An 18150-nucleotide genomic window follows, 5' to 3' on the forward strand; every position below is an offset into this window, starting at 1 on the left:
TGACTGAGTGCCTGACTTTCTCACTTCAGAACCTACACTTTTAAACATTATACAGTCTTTGTTGGGCTCTGTATCGCCTAACCTTTGACAGGGCATTGCAAATATAAGTCATGAATGAATGAGACCACAAACGCATGCAGGAACAAAAACAAAAGATGAAAACAGAACAGGCAGTACAAGAGTTCGAGACCAGCCTGGCCAACATGGCGAAACCCCGTCTCTATTAAAAATACAAAAATTAGCAGGGCGTGGTGGTGGGCGCCCTGCCAGCTACTGGGGAGGCCGAGGCAGGAGAATCGCTTGAACCTGGCAGATGGAGGTTGCAGTGAGCTGAGATCTCACCATTGCACTCCAGCCTGGGCGACAGAGCGAGACTCCATCTCAAACAAAACACAACAAAAGGGAAGAACAAAAACGTAGTTACTTGGAGGGGTCACCCACCCCGGACCCGACTATGCCAAAGCCCCAACCCTAACCATGTCCGGGAGCAGCTGAGGACTCTGCGTCTGGGTGGTAACCGTGGTAACCCGCTAGCGCGCAGCCGGCCCTCCGGAAGTCAGACTTCGCCGGGCTGAGCGAGTTACGCCAGCGCCGACTGGCGTCCTGGCGGAGTCTGCACAGAGACACCTCATCGATGGGAGGTGGCCACGGGAGCGCGCGCGGATTGGCTGGAGCAGACGGGAGTCGGCTGGGCGCGGCGCTGACTGGGAGACCGCAGTGCCGGGGAGCGCACCAAAGTTCTCGCGTGGCCCAGGCGCGGGGCCCAAGATGGTGGCGTTAGAAGCCCCGACTCAGTGATGGCGACCGTGGAGGGGCCCCCTACCGAGCGGGAGGCTGGGGGTGGCCCGGAGGTGAGACCCCGCTGCCTTCACAGAGTTGGGGGCCGCGGCGCCTGCGTCCTCCGGCAGGCTAGGAGTGGAGCAGAACTCATATGCCTATGCGGAGAGGCCTGGGGGACCTCAGGAGGATGTAGGCTCCGGGTGCGCACGGCTGGGCCTTCTTGCTCTCGGTAGGCTTCTTGGTCTCCACGTGCCCCGCTCTCGGCCCGTCCCGCTACTCTTGCCTGTTCCAGTTCCCTCCTGTGGGTACCGCTAACGGCATCTTCCCGAGGCCCAGAATCCACCGTCAGGCATAAATTGATTATTCCTCACCCAAAGCTGTGCCAGGTATATTTGTATATGTAACCAAATCTGGTTTCTGCATCCCACGAGTGACCCCGCTGGGGAGACTAGACTAAGCTACAGGAATGAACTGTATGGTTCAGGTATGTTCTACTACTCAGTCTAAAATATTAGGACTGTTAAGAGTTCAGACAAGGGAGGGATTTAGCTGGGCTGGTCTCTTTGTAAGGGTCTACATTCCTTTTAGGAGCAGCTTTGAAGGGGTGGCCTGCCCCTCCACAGCTGTGGGCGTTTCTCGTCCTGTGGAATGAAAGACTTGAGAAAAGAAACAGACACAGAGACAAAGTACAGAGAAAGAAAAGTAGGCCTAGGGGACCGGCGCTCAGCATACGGAGCTTTGAGTTCCCTCAGTATTTATTGATCATTATTTTTACCATCTCAGAGAGGGGGATGTGGCAGGACAATAGGGTAATCGAGCGGAGAGGGTCAGCAGGAAAACGTGAACAAAGATCTCTGTCATAAATAAGTTTAAGGAAAGGTGCTGTGCCTTGATGTGCACGTATACAAACATCTCCACAAACATTTCTGTGCATTAAAGAGCAGCACTGCCACTAGCACTTCTTACCTCCAGCCCTAAGGCAGTTTTTTCCTCTCTCAGTAAATAGAACATACAATCCATTGGAGGAGCAGGAGACAGATGCCTTCCTCTATCTCAACTGCAAAGATGCTTTTCTCTTTTATTAATCCTCCTCAGCACAGACCCTTTACAGGCTGGGGGACGGTCTGGTCTTTCCCTTCCCACGAGGCCATATTTCAGACTATCACATGAGGAGAAACCTTGGACAATACCTGGCTTCCCTAGGCAGAGGTCCCTGCGGCTTTTTGCAGTGTTTGTGTCCCTGGGTACTTGAGATTAGAGAATGGTGATGACTTTTAACAAGCATGCTGCCTTCAAGCACCTGTTTAACAAAGCACATCCTGCATAGCACTAAATCCATTAAACCTTGAGTAAACACAGCAGATGTCTCTGCAAGCACAGGGTTGGGGGTAGGGTTACAGATTAACACCATCTCAAGGCAGAAGAGCTTTTCTTAGTACAGAACAAAATGGAGTCTCTACGTCTACTTATTTCTACACAGACACCGTAACAGTCCGATCTTTCTTTTCCCCACAAGCTTCAAAAGTCATGTTGTTTGGGAACTCTTCCCGGATTGCCACCACAGCGCTTTTAGCATCTAATTCATAGGCTCTTACTACCTTGTTTCGTGTGTGTGTGTCTTCCTCTAGGCATAGACTCTTTGTTTAGCTTCACCTAATGCATTCCCATGAATGTGAATTAAAAAGGATTGACATAGTTACAAGATACTAAGAACTGGGCATGAAATAGTGGTATTTCCTAAGTTAAAAAATGGTGGCCCCTGGGCCAGCTTTGAGTGTAGACACATTTTCTTGGCTCATGCTCTTTGTTTTTATTCGAATTAATGGCCAACTTACTTTTTTTCTTGAGACAAGAGTCTTGCTCTGTCACCAGGCTGGAGTGCGGTGGGGCAATCTTGGCTCACTGCAACCTCTGCCTCCCGGGTTCAAGCGATTCTCCTGCCTCAGCCTCCTGAGTAGCTGGGGTTACAGGCGCCTGCCACCATGCCCAGCTAATTTTTGTATGTTTAGTAGAGACAGGGTTTCACCATGTTGGTCAGGCTGGTCTCGATCTCCTGACCATGTGTCCACCTGCTTTAGCCTCCCAAAGTGCTGGGATTACAGGCATGAGCAACCGTGCCTGGAGTTTTTTTTTTTTTTTTTGAATCAATTATGCCTACTTAATGAAGCCTCCATTAAAACCTCAAAGGATGGAGTTTGGAGAGCTTCCAGATAGCTGAACACATAGAGGTTCCTGGAGAGTGGTGTGCCCAGAGAGGGCATGGAAGCTCTGCTCCCCATCCCACTTGGCTTGCCTTATGCATCTCTTCATCTGTGTCCTTTGTAATATCCTTTATAATAAACTGGTAAATATAAGTACATGTTTCCCTGAGTTCAGTGGCAGACTTTGCCACTCTAGCAAATAATTTAACCCAATAAGGGAGCTTGGGATCCCTGATTTATAGCTGGTCGGTCAGAAGCACAGGTAAAACCACCTGGGACTTGTGATTGGCATCAGAAGTGCGGTGCAGTCTGGTGAATTGAGTCCTCAACCTTGGGATTTGACACCATCTCCAGGTAGATAGTGTCCGAATTGAACTGATTTAGAGAACACCTAGCTGTTGTTGCTGCAGAATTTATTGCTTGCTTGGTGTGTGTGGGAAAACCCCAAAATATTTGGTCAGAGGGTATCATGGCTCTGTAACCGCCCAGTGGGATCACCTTGCCCACTGCCTAGACAGAGCCAATTTATCAAGACACAGGAATTTATCAAGAAAGGGGAATTGCAACGGAGGAAGAGTAATTCATGCAGAGTCGGCTATGCAGGAGACGGGAGTTTTATTATTAAACAGCCTCCCAGAGCATTCGTAGATCAGAGTTTTTGAGGATTATTTGGCGTATGGGCTTGGAAAGTGGGAAGTGCTAATTGGTTGGGTTGAAGATGAACTCATCGAGGGGTGAAGTGAGTTCTACTTTCTGACTTATGCTCCCAGGTGGGATTGCAGAACCGGTTGATCCAGGTTATCGGTCTGGGTGGTGTCATTTGCTGCACTGGAATGCAGGGTCCACAAAATATCTCAAGCACAGATCTTAGGTTTTGCAAAGTGATGTTATTCCCAAGGGCAATTTGGGGAGGTTCAAACTCTTGTAGAGGCTGTATGGCCCCTAATTGTAATTTCTAATCTTGTAGCTAATTTGTTAGCCCTACAAAGGCAGACTGGTCCCCAGGCAAGAAGGGGTTTTTCAGGAAAGGGCTGTTATCAATTTTGTTTCAGCATTTAATCTATAAACTAAATTCCTTCCCAGGGCTAGTTTGACCTATGCCTTTGTTCATACCAGGAATGAACAAAGACAGTTTAGAGGTTAGAAGATGGGGTTAGTTAGGTCTGCTCTCTTTCACTGCCATAATTTCCTCAATTATAATTTTGCAAAGGCAGTTTCAGCTCTTGCCTGTTATCCCAACGATTCAGGAGGCTGAGGCAGGAGGATGGTTTGAGGCCAGGAGTTCAAGGCTGCAGTGAACTATGATGGCACCACTGCACTCCAGCCTGGGTGATAGCAAGACCCTCATCCCTAAAACTAAAAATAATTAAAATAAACATTTGGTTACACAAGTCTTTTGTGTTGACTGACTGTGGTGTAAGGGCAGAGGGAAAACGTTTTTTTTTTTTTTTTCCGTTAGACCATTCTTTTACAATGCCCTCTTAATTCCTGAGGGTTCATCTTAATTCACTTCTTTATTGGCTATATGTCTTTGCAATAGTTATTTTCAAAAAGGGCTTACAACTCTCATACTCCCTAAGTTTTTACATAACTGGAAATGTTTGCCTATTGCTTTTAATGCAAGAGAACACTTTACTGGGTAAAAAAATTATCGGCTCACACTGTTTCTCCTTGGAATTATATGGGCATTATTAAATCTGGTATGGAGTATAACTGGGGAAGGACAAAGTCAACCTGAAATTCTGTCTTGCACACTACTTCCTTTTCTGCCTAGATGCCCATTTGCTCATTTATTCCTGAAATTTAATTACTTCAAAAGGACATGTCTCAGTTTTGACTCTTCTGTCTACTTTTTATGAGCTACAATTTACCTTTCCAATAGATCTAAGTGTTTATTTCAGCAACATTTTCCTCTGTTACATAGTGATTTTTTTCTTTTTTCATGTTCTTTTTTTTTTTTTTTTTTTTTTGAGACGGAGTTTTGCTCTTGTTGCCCAGGCTGGAGTGCAATGGCGCGATCTCGGCTCACCACAACCTCCGCCTCCCGGGTTCAAGTGATTCTCCTGCCTCAGCCTCCGGAGTAGCTGGGACTACAGGCACATGCCACCATGCCCAGCTAATTTTGTGTGTTTAGTAGACACAGGATTTCTCTATGTTGGTCAGGCTGGTCTCGAACTCCTGACCTCTGGTGATCCGCCTGCCTCGGCCTCCCAAAGTGCTGGGATTACAGGCATGAGCCACTGTGCCCGGCCTATGTTTGCTCTTTTCTTTAGGAACACTAATTATATGTATTTGATTATCTTTCTTTAATTACTTGTTTTCTCTGTAATCACATTTGTATTCATTTCATTTTTTATTATTTCTCCAGGCTTCATTGTGACCTTGTCGTGATTATTTTCGTTGTTCCTTATGTGAATTTCATTTACATAATGCTTTTCATTTGCCCTTCCATTTATTTCCTCAGCTTTGTCAAGTCACTTCTCACTTCTTTTTATTGCTTTCTAATCTAATTTGTTTTTGTCCAAGCATGGTGGCTCATGTCTGTAATCTCAGCACTTTGGGAGACTGAAGGATTGCTTGAGGCCAGGAGTTTGAGACCAGCCTGGGCAACATAGTGAGACCTTCTCTCTATAAAAAATTGTTTTAAACTAGCTGGATATGGTGGTGTGCCTATTGTGCCAGGCTGAAGTGGGAGAATTGCTTGAGCCCAGGAGTTTGAGGTTGCAGTGAGCTATGATTACACCACTGCACTCCAGCCGGGGTGACAGAATGACAGAATGTATTAAAAAAACAAAAGAAGCTGGGTGCAGTGGCTCACGCCTGTAATCCTAGCACTTTGGGAGGCCGAGGCAGGAGGATCCCTTGAGGCCAGGAGTTCCAGAACACCCCGGGCAACATGGCAAGCCCCATCTCTACAAAAAATTTGGCATGCATGCTGCAGCATGCCTGTAATCCCAGCTACTTGGGAGGCTGAGGTGGGAGAATCATCTCAGCCTGAGAGGTCAAGACTGCAGTGAACCATGATTGCACCACTGCACTGCACTCCAGCCTGGGTGACAGAGTGAGACCCTATCTCAAAAAAAGTAAAAAAAAAAATGGCCTGGCACAGTGGTTCACACCTATAATCCCAGCACTTTGGGAGGCCAAGCTGGGAGGATCGCTTGAAGCCAGGAGTTCAAGACCAGCCTGGGCAGCCCCACTGCTATTATTTTTTCCTTTTTCTTTTCTTTTCTTTTCTTTTTTTTTTTTTGGCTACGTGACTCGATTTTTTTTTTTTAATTAAAAATGTCAAATTTTTAAATGTGTAATCTATTTTAAACCCTTATATCTCTTCTTTAGGCTTTTATTTAAAGAGTTATTTTGTCTAAAATTTCTTTGAGATAATGGAGAACTCTCTGCTGAATGTTTCCTATTAATTTCTTTGTATTCCTCATGGATGGATGTTTCTTTTCTTTTCTTTTTTTTTTTTTGAGACGGAGTCTCACTCTTTCGCCCAGGCTGGAGTGCAGTGGCGCAATCTCAGCTCACTGCAAGCTCTGCCTCCCGGGTTCACACCATTCTCCTGCCTCAGCCTCCCGAGTAGCTGGGACTACAGGCGCCCGCCACAACGCCCGGCTAATTTTTTGTGTTTGTAGTAGAGACAGGGTTTCACCGTGTTAGCCAGGATAGTCTCGATCTCCTGACCTCGTGATCCACCCACCTTGGCCTCCCAAAGTGCTGGGATTACAGGCGTGAGCCACCGCGCCCGGCCTCATGGATGTATGTTTCTAATCTGTTACTCATGTTCCTTTCTTTCCTTTATTCTTCCTTGAAAATACGTATTTTTTTATTTTAAGCATACATCCTACAATATCTTAACAATTACTACTCAATAATGAATGAAGCAGGCTCTTTATTAAAAAGTACTATGGGAACAAGCAGAGGAAACTGAGCCCAGGCACTTCAAAGCCTTCATACAGATTTGCAGCCACAAACACCTCATCAAATCTAGAGGCACACCTTCCTTGAACTTTTGGCTTTCAAGAGTTCAGTATGACACAATAAAAGCCCTTCAGATCACAAGTTTTTTGTTAAAAAAAAAAAAAAATGGACAGCCTTTAATCTACCATCTTTTAAATAGTAATCTGCTTCTGAATTTTGGAAAAAATATATATATGTCAAACCAAAAGGAAAAAAACCACTATACTCTTTAAGGGAAAATTATGACAAAGCCAATTCTTTCCAATAATAAAGGTTGGGCATTTGATAATATGGACACCCAAAAGCAGTAAGCCCACTGTCTTTCAGTTGCAGGAGAGGGTATGGTATTTAAATGAAATCCAAGGCCAGGTGCAGTGACTCACACCTGCAATCCCAGCATTTTGGGAGTCCAAGGCAGGAGGATTGCCTGACCCCAGGAGTGTGAGACCAGCCTGGGCAACATAGTGATACCATAGCTCTAAAAAAAAAAAAAAGAAGGAAATCCAGCCTTTTTTTGTTCTAGGGACATATTACTTAATATTTAAAGGGTAAATATTAATAATAATAGTAATAACAGCAGCTGACGCATAGTGCTTTCTATATGCAAAGCACTGTTCTAAATGTTTTATGTATATTTGTATGTGTTTGATTCTCATAACAAGTCTATGAAGTAAATACTATCATTATGTCCATTTTATAGATGAGGAAGCTGGGGCACTGAGAGCTCTGTGATTTGCCTGAGGTCTCACCATCATTAAGGGGTGGAGCCAGGTTTCAAACTCAGGCAGTTTGCCCTTCAGTCCATGCTCTTAATCACTGTGCCATGTTGCTGCTCATTCACTGCAAGAAGATTAATGACTAGAGTCCCTATCAGCAGGACCACGCTCCCAAGGAGCTCAGAAATGTGTTTTTGTGACTGACTGATATGGTTTGGCTCTGTGTCCCCACCCAAATCTCATCTTGAATTGTACTTCCGTAATTCCCACATGTTGTGGGAGATGATATGAATCATGGGGATGGTTTCCCCCATACTGTTTTCGTGGTAGTGAACAAGTCTCATGAGACCTGATGGTTTTATCATTGGTTTCTGTTTTTGCATCTTCCTCACTTTCTCTTGCCGCCACCATGTAAGAAGTGCCTTTTGCCTCCTGCCATAATTCTGAGGCCTCTCAAGCCATGTAGAACTGTAAGTTCAATTAAACCTCTTTCCCAGTCTCAGGTATGTCTTCATCAGCAGCGTGAAAACAGACTAATATAGCAAATTGGTACCAGAGGTGCTGCTGAAAAGACACCCAAATGTGGAAGCAATTTTGGAGCTCCATAACAGGCAAAGGCTGGAACAGTATGGGGGGCTCAGAAGAAGACAGGAAAATGTGGGAAAGTTTGGAACTTCATAGAGAGTTGTTGAAGGGGTGGTCTGCCCCTCCACACCTGTGGGCATCAGGTGGAACAAGAGACTTGAGAAAAGAAATGAGACACAGACAAAGTATAGAGAAAGAAAAAGTGGGCCCAGGGGACCGGCGCTCAGCATACAGAGGACCCGCACCGGCACTGGTCTCTGAGTTCCCTCATTATTTATCGATCATTATCTTTACCATCTCAGAAAAATGAAGTGGCAGAACAATAGGATCATAGCAGGGAGAAGGTCAGCAGAAAGACATTTGAATAAAGATCTCTGTGACATGGGTAAGTTTAAGGAAAAGTGCTGTGCCTTGATATGCATATACAAACATCTCCATAAACCTTTTTAGTGCATAAAGAGCAGCATTGCCACTAGCAAGTCCCACCTTCAGCCCTAAGGCAGTTTTCTCCTATCTCAGTAAATAGAACATACAATCGGGTTTTACACCGAGAGGTTCCATTGCCCAGGGACAGGCAGGAGACAGATGCCTTTCTCTGTCTCAACTGCCCAGAGGCCTTCTTTCCTCTTACACTAATCCTCAGTCACAGACCCTTCACAGGTGTCAGGCCAGGGGACCATTAGGTCCTTCCCTTCCCATGAGGCCATATTTCAGACTATCACATGGGGAGAAACCTTGGACACTACCTGGTTTTCCTAGGCAGAGGTCCCTGCAACCTTCCGCAGCGTATGTGTCCCTGGGTACTTGAGATTAAGAGAATGGTGATGACTTTTCACAAGCATACTGCCTTCAGGCACTTGTTTAACAAAGCACATCCTGCACAGCCCAAAATCCGCTAAACCTTGAGTCACCACAGCACATGTCTCTTGCAAGGACAGGGTTGGGGTAGGGTTACAGATTAACAGCATCTCAAATACAGAACAAAATGGAGTCTCTTATATCTACTTCTTTCTATATAGACACAGTAACAGTATGATCTCTCTTTCTTTTCCCCACACTTGTTGAGTGGCTTTGACCAAAAGCCTAACAGCAATATAGACAAAAAGGTCCAGGCTGAGGTGGTCTCAGATGGAGATGCGGAACTTGTCAGGAACTGGAGCAGAGGTGACTCTTGTTATGTTTTAGCAAAGACACTGGTGGCATTTTGCCGCTGCCCTACAGACTTGTGGAACTTTGAACTTGAGAGAGATGATTTAGGGTATCTGGTGGAAGAAATTTCTAAGCAGCAAAACATTCAAGATGTGACTTGGGTCCTATTAAAGGGATTCAGTTTTATGAGGGAAGCAGAGCATAAAAGTTCAGAAAATTTGCAGCCTGACAATGTGATAAAAAAGAAAAACCCATTTTCTGAGGAGAAATTCAATCAGGCTGCAGAAATTTGCATAAGTAGCAAGAAGCTGAATGTTAATCCCCAAGACAATGGGGAAAATGTCTCCAGGGCATATCAGAAGTCTTCACAGCAGCCCCCTCCCATCACAGGCCTGGAGGCCTAGGAGAAAATGGTTTTGTGGGGCAGGCCCAGGGTCCCCATGCTGTGTCCAGCCTAGGGACCTGGTGTGCTGCATCCCAGCCACTCCAGCCATGGCTGAAAGGGGCCAATGTAGATAGAGCTCGAACCGCGGCTTCACAGGGTGCAAGCCCCAAGCCTTGGCAGTTTCTACATGGTGTTGTCTTTAGGTGCACAGAAGTCAAGAACTGAGGTTTGGGAACTTCCACCTGGATTTCAGAGATGTATGGAAACGCTTGGATGCCCAGCCAGAAGTTTGCTGCAGGGGCAGGGATGTCATGGAGAACCTCTGCTAGGGCACTGCAGAAGGGAAATATGGGATTGGAGCCGCCATATAGAGTCCCTGCTTGGGCACCTTCTAGTGGAGCTGTGAGAAGAGGGCCAATGACCTCCAGACCCCAGAATGGTAGATCCACCTACAGTTTGCACCATACGCCTGGAAAAGCCGCAGACACTCAACACCAGCCTGTGAAGGCAGCCAGGAGTGAGGCTGTGCCCTGCAAAGCCACAGGGGTGGAGGTGCCCAAGACCATGAGAACCCACTTTTTGCATCAGCATGACCTGGATGTGAGACCTGGAGTCAAATGAGATCATTTTGGAGGTTTAAAATTGGACTGCCTTGCTGGATTTCAACTTGCATGGGCCCTGTAACCCCTTTGTTTTGGCCAATTTCTCCCATTTGGAACAGCTGTATTTATCCAACAATACCTGTACCGATTGTATCTAGGAAGTAACTAGCTTGCTTCTGACTTTACAGACTCATAGGCAGAAGGGATTTGCCTTGTTTCTGATGAGACTTTGAACTGTGGATTTTTGGGTTAATGCTGAAATGAGTTAAGACTTAGGGGGAGTGTTGGGAAGGCATGATTGATTTTGAAATGTGAGGACATAAGATTTGGAGGGGCCAGGGTCAGAATGATGTGGTTTGGCTCTGTGTCCCCACTCAAATCTCATCTTGAATTGTACTCCCATAAATCCCACATTTTGTGGGAGGGACATGGGGAGAGATAATTTGAATCATGGGGGCAGTTTCCCCCCTATTCTCATGGTAGTGAATAAGTCTCATGAGATCTGATGGTTTCATCGTGGGTTTCTGCTTTTGCATCTTCCTCATTTTCTCTTGCCACCGCCATGTAAGATGTGCCTTTCACCTCCCACCATGATCCTGAGGCCTTCCCAGCCATGTGGAACTATAAGTCCAATTAAACCTCTTTTTCTCTCCAGTCTCAGGTATGCCTTTATCAGCCACATGAAAATGAACTAATCCACTGGGGAAGGTCAGGGATTTGATAACATGGACACTCAAAAGCAATAAGCTCATCTATCTTGTAATTTCAGAAGAAATAAAATTGCCATACAAAAAGAGGCAATTTCATCAGAATATCAGAAAGAAAAATGTGAGGTCTGAGAAAAAGAGAATTGGTTTCTATTGAAATGACAGCCAATTATTTTTATTCTGAGGCATAGTACAGATTCACATAACTATCATGGTATATTGGGAGGAACGAGCAGTACGCTAGTTATTAATTTATTGCCTCTCAACTCCAAATCCACCATCTTTGTTTGCTTGTGTTACAAAGCTGGATTCTGTAAACATTTTTCCTTTGCCAGTTGGTACAAGATTTAGACTTTGTCAACAGCGGATGCTGGAGGGACAATGCATGGCCATAGGAAGAGAAACTAACTTATTTTCCTGGTACCAGTGTGCTGTTCTATTTTTATTTGTTGATTTTAATTATTTACTGATGTGGCTGCTAGCAGATCAACTTGTGGAAGGCCTGGTGGCACTTACCCTAGTGGGCTGCTTCCTGTGAACCAGTTCAGGCCCAGCCACACCATCTAGCAAGTTCCTCCCCCATCCAACAGGCCACTTCCTGTGGACCAACTCCAGATTGCCCTCCTCCCCCAGTGAATTAATTCACCACCCTTTAGGCCACTCCCACAGCCCAGCTCCAGCCTGCACCCTGGCAGGTTTCTTTACCAACAGGGTATGTGGTAGCACAGGTTCCTGTGATAGCCACAGTGTCTCTAGTGAAGTCCACATCTCAGCTTTGGCAGGGAAAGGTCTTCTGAGTTCTTTGTTCCTCCCTCTTAGACTGCCCAGCATAGTGAAGAGGTGATATTTGTATTTTAGGAATCATAGAATGATCTACTTATCATTTCAGATTCTGAAAACAGGAATAAGATGAAGGAACGAAAATCAAAGATGGAAATTTCTGAAGAAAAGAAGTCAGCGAGGGCTGCATCCGAAAAACTCCAAAGACAGATCACCCAGGAATGTGAGTTAGTTGAAACCAGTAATTCTGAGGACAGATTATTGAAGCACTGGGTAAGCCCTTTAAAGGATGCAGTGAGACATCTCCCTTCCCAAGAGAGAGGTATCAGGGAAATGCGTATTATCCCCAAGAAAGCCATTGTGGGAGAGATTGGCCATGGATGTAATGAAGGAGAAAAAATACTTTCTGCAGGAGAAAGCTCCCATAGATATGAGGTTAGTGGCCAAAACTTCAAACATAAGTCAGGATTAACTGAACATCAGAAAATTCATAATATAAATAAGACCTATGAATGTAAGGAATGTGGAAAAACCTTCAACAGGTGTTCAAACCTGATAATACATCAGAGAATTCATCCTGGAAATAAACCATATGTGTGTAATGAATGTGGGAAAGACTCTAATCAAAGTTCAAATCTTATACATCAGAGAATTAATACAGGAAAGAAACCTTATATATGTCATGAATGTGGAAAAGACTTCAATCAGAGCTCTAATCTGGTGAGACATAAGCAAATTCACAGTGGCGGGAATCCCTATGAGTGCAAAGAGTGTGGGAAGGCTTTTAAGGGAAGCTCAAACCTTGTCCTACACCAGAGAATCCACAGTGTGGGGAAGCCATATTTATGCAATAAATGTGGGAAGGCCTTCAGTCAAAGTTCACACCTTGTCACACTTCAGAGAATTCACACTGGAGAGAAACCCCTCAAGTGTAATGAATGTGAAAAAGCCTTCAAGCAGCATTCTCACCTTACTGAACACCAGAGACTCCACAGTGGAGAGAAACCCTATGAATGTCACAAACGTGGGAAGACCGTCAGTGGGCGCACAGCTTTCCTCAAACATCAGAGACTGCATGCTGGAGAGAAACTTGAAGAATGTGAGAAAACCTTCAGCAAGGATGAGGAGCTTACAGAAGAGCAGAGACTTCACCAGGAAGAAAAAGCTTATTGGTGTAAGCAGTGTGGTAGGAATTTCCAGGGCAGCTCAGACCTCATCACACATCAGGTAACTCATACAGGAGAGAAACCGTATAAATGTAAAGAATGTGGGAAAACTTTCAATCAGAGCTCAGACCTTCTGAGACATCATAGAATTCACAGTGGAGAAAAACCTTGTGTATGTAGCAAATGTGGGAAATCTTTTAGGGGCATCTCAGATCTTACTAGACACCATCGTATTCATACTGGAGAGAAACCCCATGAATGTAGTGAATGTGGGAAAGCCTTCAGCCAGCGGTCACACCTTGTTACACACCAGAAAATCCATACTGGAGAGAAGCCCTATCGGTGCAATGAATGTGGGAATGCCTTCAGAAGGCGTTCCCTCCTTATTCAACATCGGAGAATTCACAGTGGTGAGAAGCCCTATGAATGTAAGGAATGTGGGAAACTCTTCATTTGGTGCTCGGCTTTCCTCAAACATCAGAGATTGCATGCTGGAGAGAAACTTGAATGTGAGAAAACCTTCAGCCAGGGTGAAGAGCTTACGGAAGAGCAGAGAACTCACCAGGAAGAGAAAGCTTATTTGTGTAATCAGTGTGGTAGGAATTTCCAGGGCAGCTCAGACCTCATCAGACATCAGGTAACTCATACAGGAGAGAAACCGTATGAATGTAAAGAATGTGGGAAAACTTTCAATCAGAGCTCAGACCTTCTGAGACATCATAGAATTCACAGTGGAGAAAAACCTTATGTATGCACCAAATGTGGGAAATCTTTTAGGGGTAGCTCTCATCTTATTAAACACCATCGTATTCACACCGGAGAGAAACCCTATGAATGTAGTGAATGTGGGAAATCCTTCAGCCAGAGGTCACACCTTGCTACACACCAGAAAACCCATACTGGAGAGAAGCCCTATCAGTGCAATGAATGTGGGAGTGCCTTCAGGCGGCATTCCCTCCTTATTCAACATCGGAGAATTCATAGTGGTGAGAAACCCTATGAATGTAAGGAGTGTGGGAAACTCTTCATGTGGCGCACAGGTTTCCTCAAACATCAGAGACTGCATGCTAGAGAGAAACTTGAAGAATGTGAGAAAACCTTCAGCAAGGATGAGGAGCTTAGGGAAGAGCAGAGACTTCACCAGGAAAGGAAAGTTTATTTGTGTAATCAGTGTGGTAGGACTTTCCAGGGCAGCTCAGACCTCATCAGACATCAGGTAACTCATACAAGAGAGAAACCGTATGAATGTAAAGAATGTGGGAAAACTTTCAATCGGAGCTCACACCTTGTGAGACATCACAGAATTCACAGTGGAGAAAAACCTTATGTATGCACCAAATGTGGGAAATCTTTCAGGGGTAGCTCAGATCTTATTAAACACCATCGTGTTCATACTGGAGAGAAACCTCATGAATGTAGTGAATGTGGGAAATCCTTCAGCCAGAGATCACACCTTGTTACACACCAGAAAATCCATACTGGAGAGAAGCCCTATCAGTGCACTGAATGTAGGAAAGCTTTCAGGCGGCGTTCCCTCCTTATTCAACATCAGAGAATTCACAGTGGTGAGAAGCCCTATGAATGTAAGGAATGTGGGAAACTCTTCATGTGGCGCACGGCTTTCCTCAAACATCAGAGATTGCATACTGCAGAGAAACTTGAATGTGAGAAAACCTTTAGCAAGGATGAGGAGCTTAGGAGAGAGCAGAGAACTCACCAGGAAGAGAAAGCTTATTGGTGTAAGCAGTGTGGTAGGAATTTCCAGGGCAGCTCAGACCTCATCACACATCAGGTAACTCATACAGGAGAGAAACCCTACGAATGTAAAGAATGTGGGAAAACTTTCTGTTTTTTTTTTTTTTTTTTTTTTTGAGACGGAGTCTCGCTCTGCCGCCCAGGCTGGAGTGCAGTGGCCGGATCTCAGCTCACTGCAAGCTCCCCCTCCCGGGTTCACGCCATTCTCCTGCCTCAGCCTCCCGAGTAGTTGGGACTACAGGCGCCCGCCACCTCGCCCAGCTAGTTTTTTGTATTTTTAGTAGAGACGGGGTTTCACCGGGTTAGCCAGGATGGTCTCGATCCCCTGACTTCGTGATCCGCCCGTCTCGGCCTCCCAAAGTGCTGGGATTACAGGCTTGAGCCACCGCGCCCGGCCCAGAATGTGGGAAAACTTTCAATCAGAGCTCAGACCTTCTGAGACATCATAGAATTCACAGTGGAGAAAAACCTTATGTATGCACCAAATGTGGGAAATCTTTTAGGGGAAGCTCAGATCTTATTAGACACCATCGTATTCATACAGGAGAGAAACCCTATGAATGCCCTGAATGTGGGAAGGCCTTCAGTCGGAACGCACACCTTATCGGTCATCAAAGAATTCATACCAGAGAGAAACCCTTTGAATGTAGCAACTGTGGTAAGGCCTTCAGTGGGCGGACAGCTTTTCTTAAACACCAGAAACTTATTGGAAAGGAATTTGAGGACTGTAAGAGAGTCTACAAACAGGACCTATTCTAATAGATAGCAGAAACCTAATGAATATAGTAAAACTACAAAAAGCCTGATGGAGACCACATCTTATTGCACTACAGATGGGTTTTATTAGGAAAACCATGTAAAGGTAGGAAAGCATAGAAAATTCCTGCTGGAGTTTTCAAAGATGTAAGTATAATCAAGTGGAAAAGCTAAAAGCTCTTGAACGTAATCACCTTTTTTTTTCTGTCAATTTTTTTCTAGAATTGACACTAGAATATGGTCCCAATGATACAATTTTTAAAATTATTTATTTTTTTAAAATACAAAGAGACGAGGTCTCACTATGTTGCCCAGGCTGGTCTTGAACTCCTGGGCACAAGCAGTCCTCCCTCCTCAGCCTCTCAAAGGGTTGGGATTACAGGCATGAGCCACTGCACCAATGTGTCAGGGGATGTCTATCATTATTAAAATCATTATAAATCGCTTTGGCAACAACCCCAAAACTCAATTATTCATGGAAAGAGCCATTTCAATCTTGACTTCCTAGTCGAGTGACAAGTTTAAACGTGGGAAAAAACCCTGTGAAAGTAAGGAGTGTAGGCCAGGTGTGGTGGCTTGTACCTGTAATTCCAGCACTTTGGGAGGCCGAGGTGGGTGGATCACGAGGTCAGGAGTTGATCACGAGGAGTTACTATGCCTGGCCAACATAGTAAAACCCTGTCTCTACTAAAAACACAAAAATTAGCTGGGCATGGTGGGGCATGCCTGTAGTCCCAGCTACTTGGGAGACTAAGGAGAATCACTTGAATCTGGGAGGCGGAGGTTGCAGTGAGCTAAGATCGCGCCACTGCACTCCAGCCTGGGCAACAAGAGTGAAACTCCATCTCAAAAAAAAAAAAAAAAAAAAAAAAAAAGTCTAACTCTTTTACTTTTTATGATGCTGTACAGTGAGAGCTAATGTTTATAAGGATAAACAGGATACCTAAAGGGATTTGAAGGTAATTTAATGCAGTGGTTTCCAACTTTTTAATCACCAACGCCTTCTTTTTACTCCCCTATGTCCTGTGTTTTAAAAGATTATGTTTACCAAACTGCATTTATTAAATAATTATATTTTGCTACATAAAGGCATGTACAACACAAATCATGCTTCTGACTGGCACCATGTAGGCAGACCTAGGTACTAAAATTCCAGTCCAAAGCAAATAATTAAACATTTTCATTAGCCTTTTTATCCCTTTTGTGGGCAAACCTATCACCTATGTTAGGCTTTTTGAAATATGAACTATTACTTGTAAACTGCAGATTAAAAACTAACCAATTCATCTTTGATGGAGCTTGAATCAAACTAAGGGTACTGGACTTTTGAAAGATTGAAATTTTTGTTACACTACGGAATGTTTTCAACTGTGAATGTGGAAATAAAAGTTATTTAAGAATTACTTAGTGACTATTTAGTATGTGCCAGGGTCCATAATTAGATGGGGCCAAAGAAAGACAGTCATTGTTCAAAGAATTTACAGTCCAGTGGGGGCTGAAGGAGGACAAAGAGTTAACGTTCAGATAATCAGATAATCCATGAAATGAAAGCCCACCTATTCAAAGCTTTGATAGGTAGCAGAAGCTAATGTAGTAGTGTGCAGTTTGTAAACCTGAATTCTGTAAAATAAAACCTACCTGTTAAGGAGCCGTCTACTTTGGAACTTTGAGAAAAGAGCCTAAATGATCAAAGTTTGCCTTCATAAGATTTTAAACAGCTAAAGAACCAAACTCCAAGAGGACCAAAGCTGAGAAAGTCAGAGTCTGATAATCTCTAGGAGGAAGAGGGGTGATTGGAATGTGGCTTAGGAGAGGTTTCTTCATACAAATATTTGATAGTGATAGAGGCAGGACAGGAAGTTGAGACATTCTAAGCAGATGTGGCAGGCCCCCAGTGAAACCCCACCTTTGAGCCGAAAAGCCTGAAACCCACAGCCCAAAGTAAGAACTTCTATTCCTCTTTGCTTGCTCCCTCCTAGTTGGTTCTTTCTGAATAATGTCTTCTTACCAATTGAATGTTGCCCTTTCCAAAACTATCTATGGCCGCCCCACCCTCATTCTGTGCCTATAAAGACCCCATACTCAGTCAGTAGATGAGAGAGATGGCCAGACTTTTGGGAAGAGATAGCCAGACTTTGGGGAGAAGATGACCGGCCCTTTCTATCCCCTCTCTAGCTCCCCTCTCCACTGATAGCCATTGTGACCACTCTATAAAATTCTCCACCTTCATCATCCTTCAAGTGTTCCACACAACCTCATTCTTCTTGTATGCCAGACAAGAGCTCGGGACCCACCAAGTTTGGCTCCCCAAAAGGCTGTCACACCCGCTCTTTGCCCTCACTGGTGGCGGGTAGCCACCCCACACAATGAGGCTAGGGGCCAGCTGAGCTGTTAACACACAGCCGGCCGGGCACGGTGGCTCAAGCCCGTAATCCCAGCACTTTGGGAGGCCGAGACGGGCGGATCACGAGGTCAGGAGATCGAGACCATCCTGGTAAATACGGTGAAACCCCGTCTCTACTAAAAAAAGTACAAAAAACTAGCCGGGCGAGGTGGCGGGCGCCTGTAGTCCCAGCTACTTGAGAGGCTGAGGCAGGAGAATGGCGTG

General features: G+C 44.8%; 3 protein-coding genes across 3 annotated transcripts in view; 2 read left to right on the forward strand and 1 right to left on the reverse strand.

The window, feature by feature from the left end:
• The window catches only part of ZNF232 (zinc finger protein 232), a 129821-nt gene that overhangs the window by 99104 nt on the left and 12567 nt on the right, over positions 1 to 18150 (forward strand). The window lies entirely within an intron of this gene.
• ZFP3 (ZFP3 zinc finger protein) overlaps positions 1 to 18150 on the reverse strand; it is a 100409-nt gene that overhangs the window by 44955 nt on the left and 37304 nt on the right. The window lies entirely within an intron of this gene.
• On the forward strand, positions 658 to 14475 carry ZNF594 (zinc finger protein 594). The gene is given in 3 exon segments (XM_050765290.1): positions 658 to 1264; positions 11975 to 14298; positions 14301 to 14475. Coding segments are annotated over 2 exon segments (2397 nt in total). The 5' UTR covers positions 658 to 1264; positions 11975 to 11994; the 3' UTR covers positions 14394 to 14475.

Source organism: Macaca thibetana, chromosome 16 (genome assembly GCF_024542745.1).
Source record: "Macaca thibetana thibetana isolate TM-01 chromosome 16, ASM2454274v1, whole genome shotgun sequence".
NCBI lineage: Eukaryota > Metazoa > Chordata > Mammalia > Primates > Cercopithecidae > Macaca > Macaca thibetana.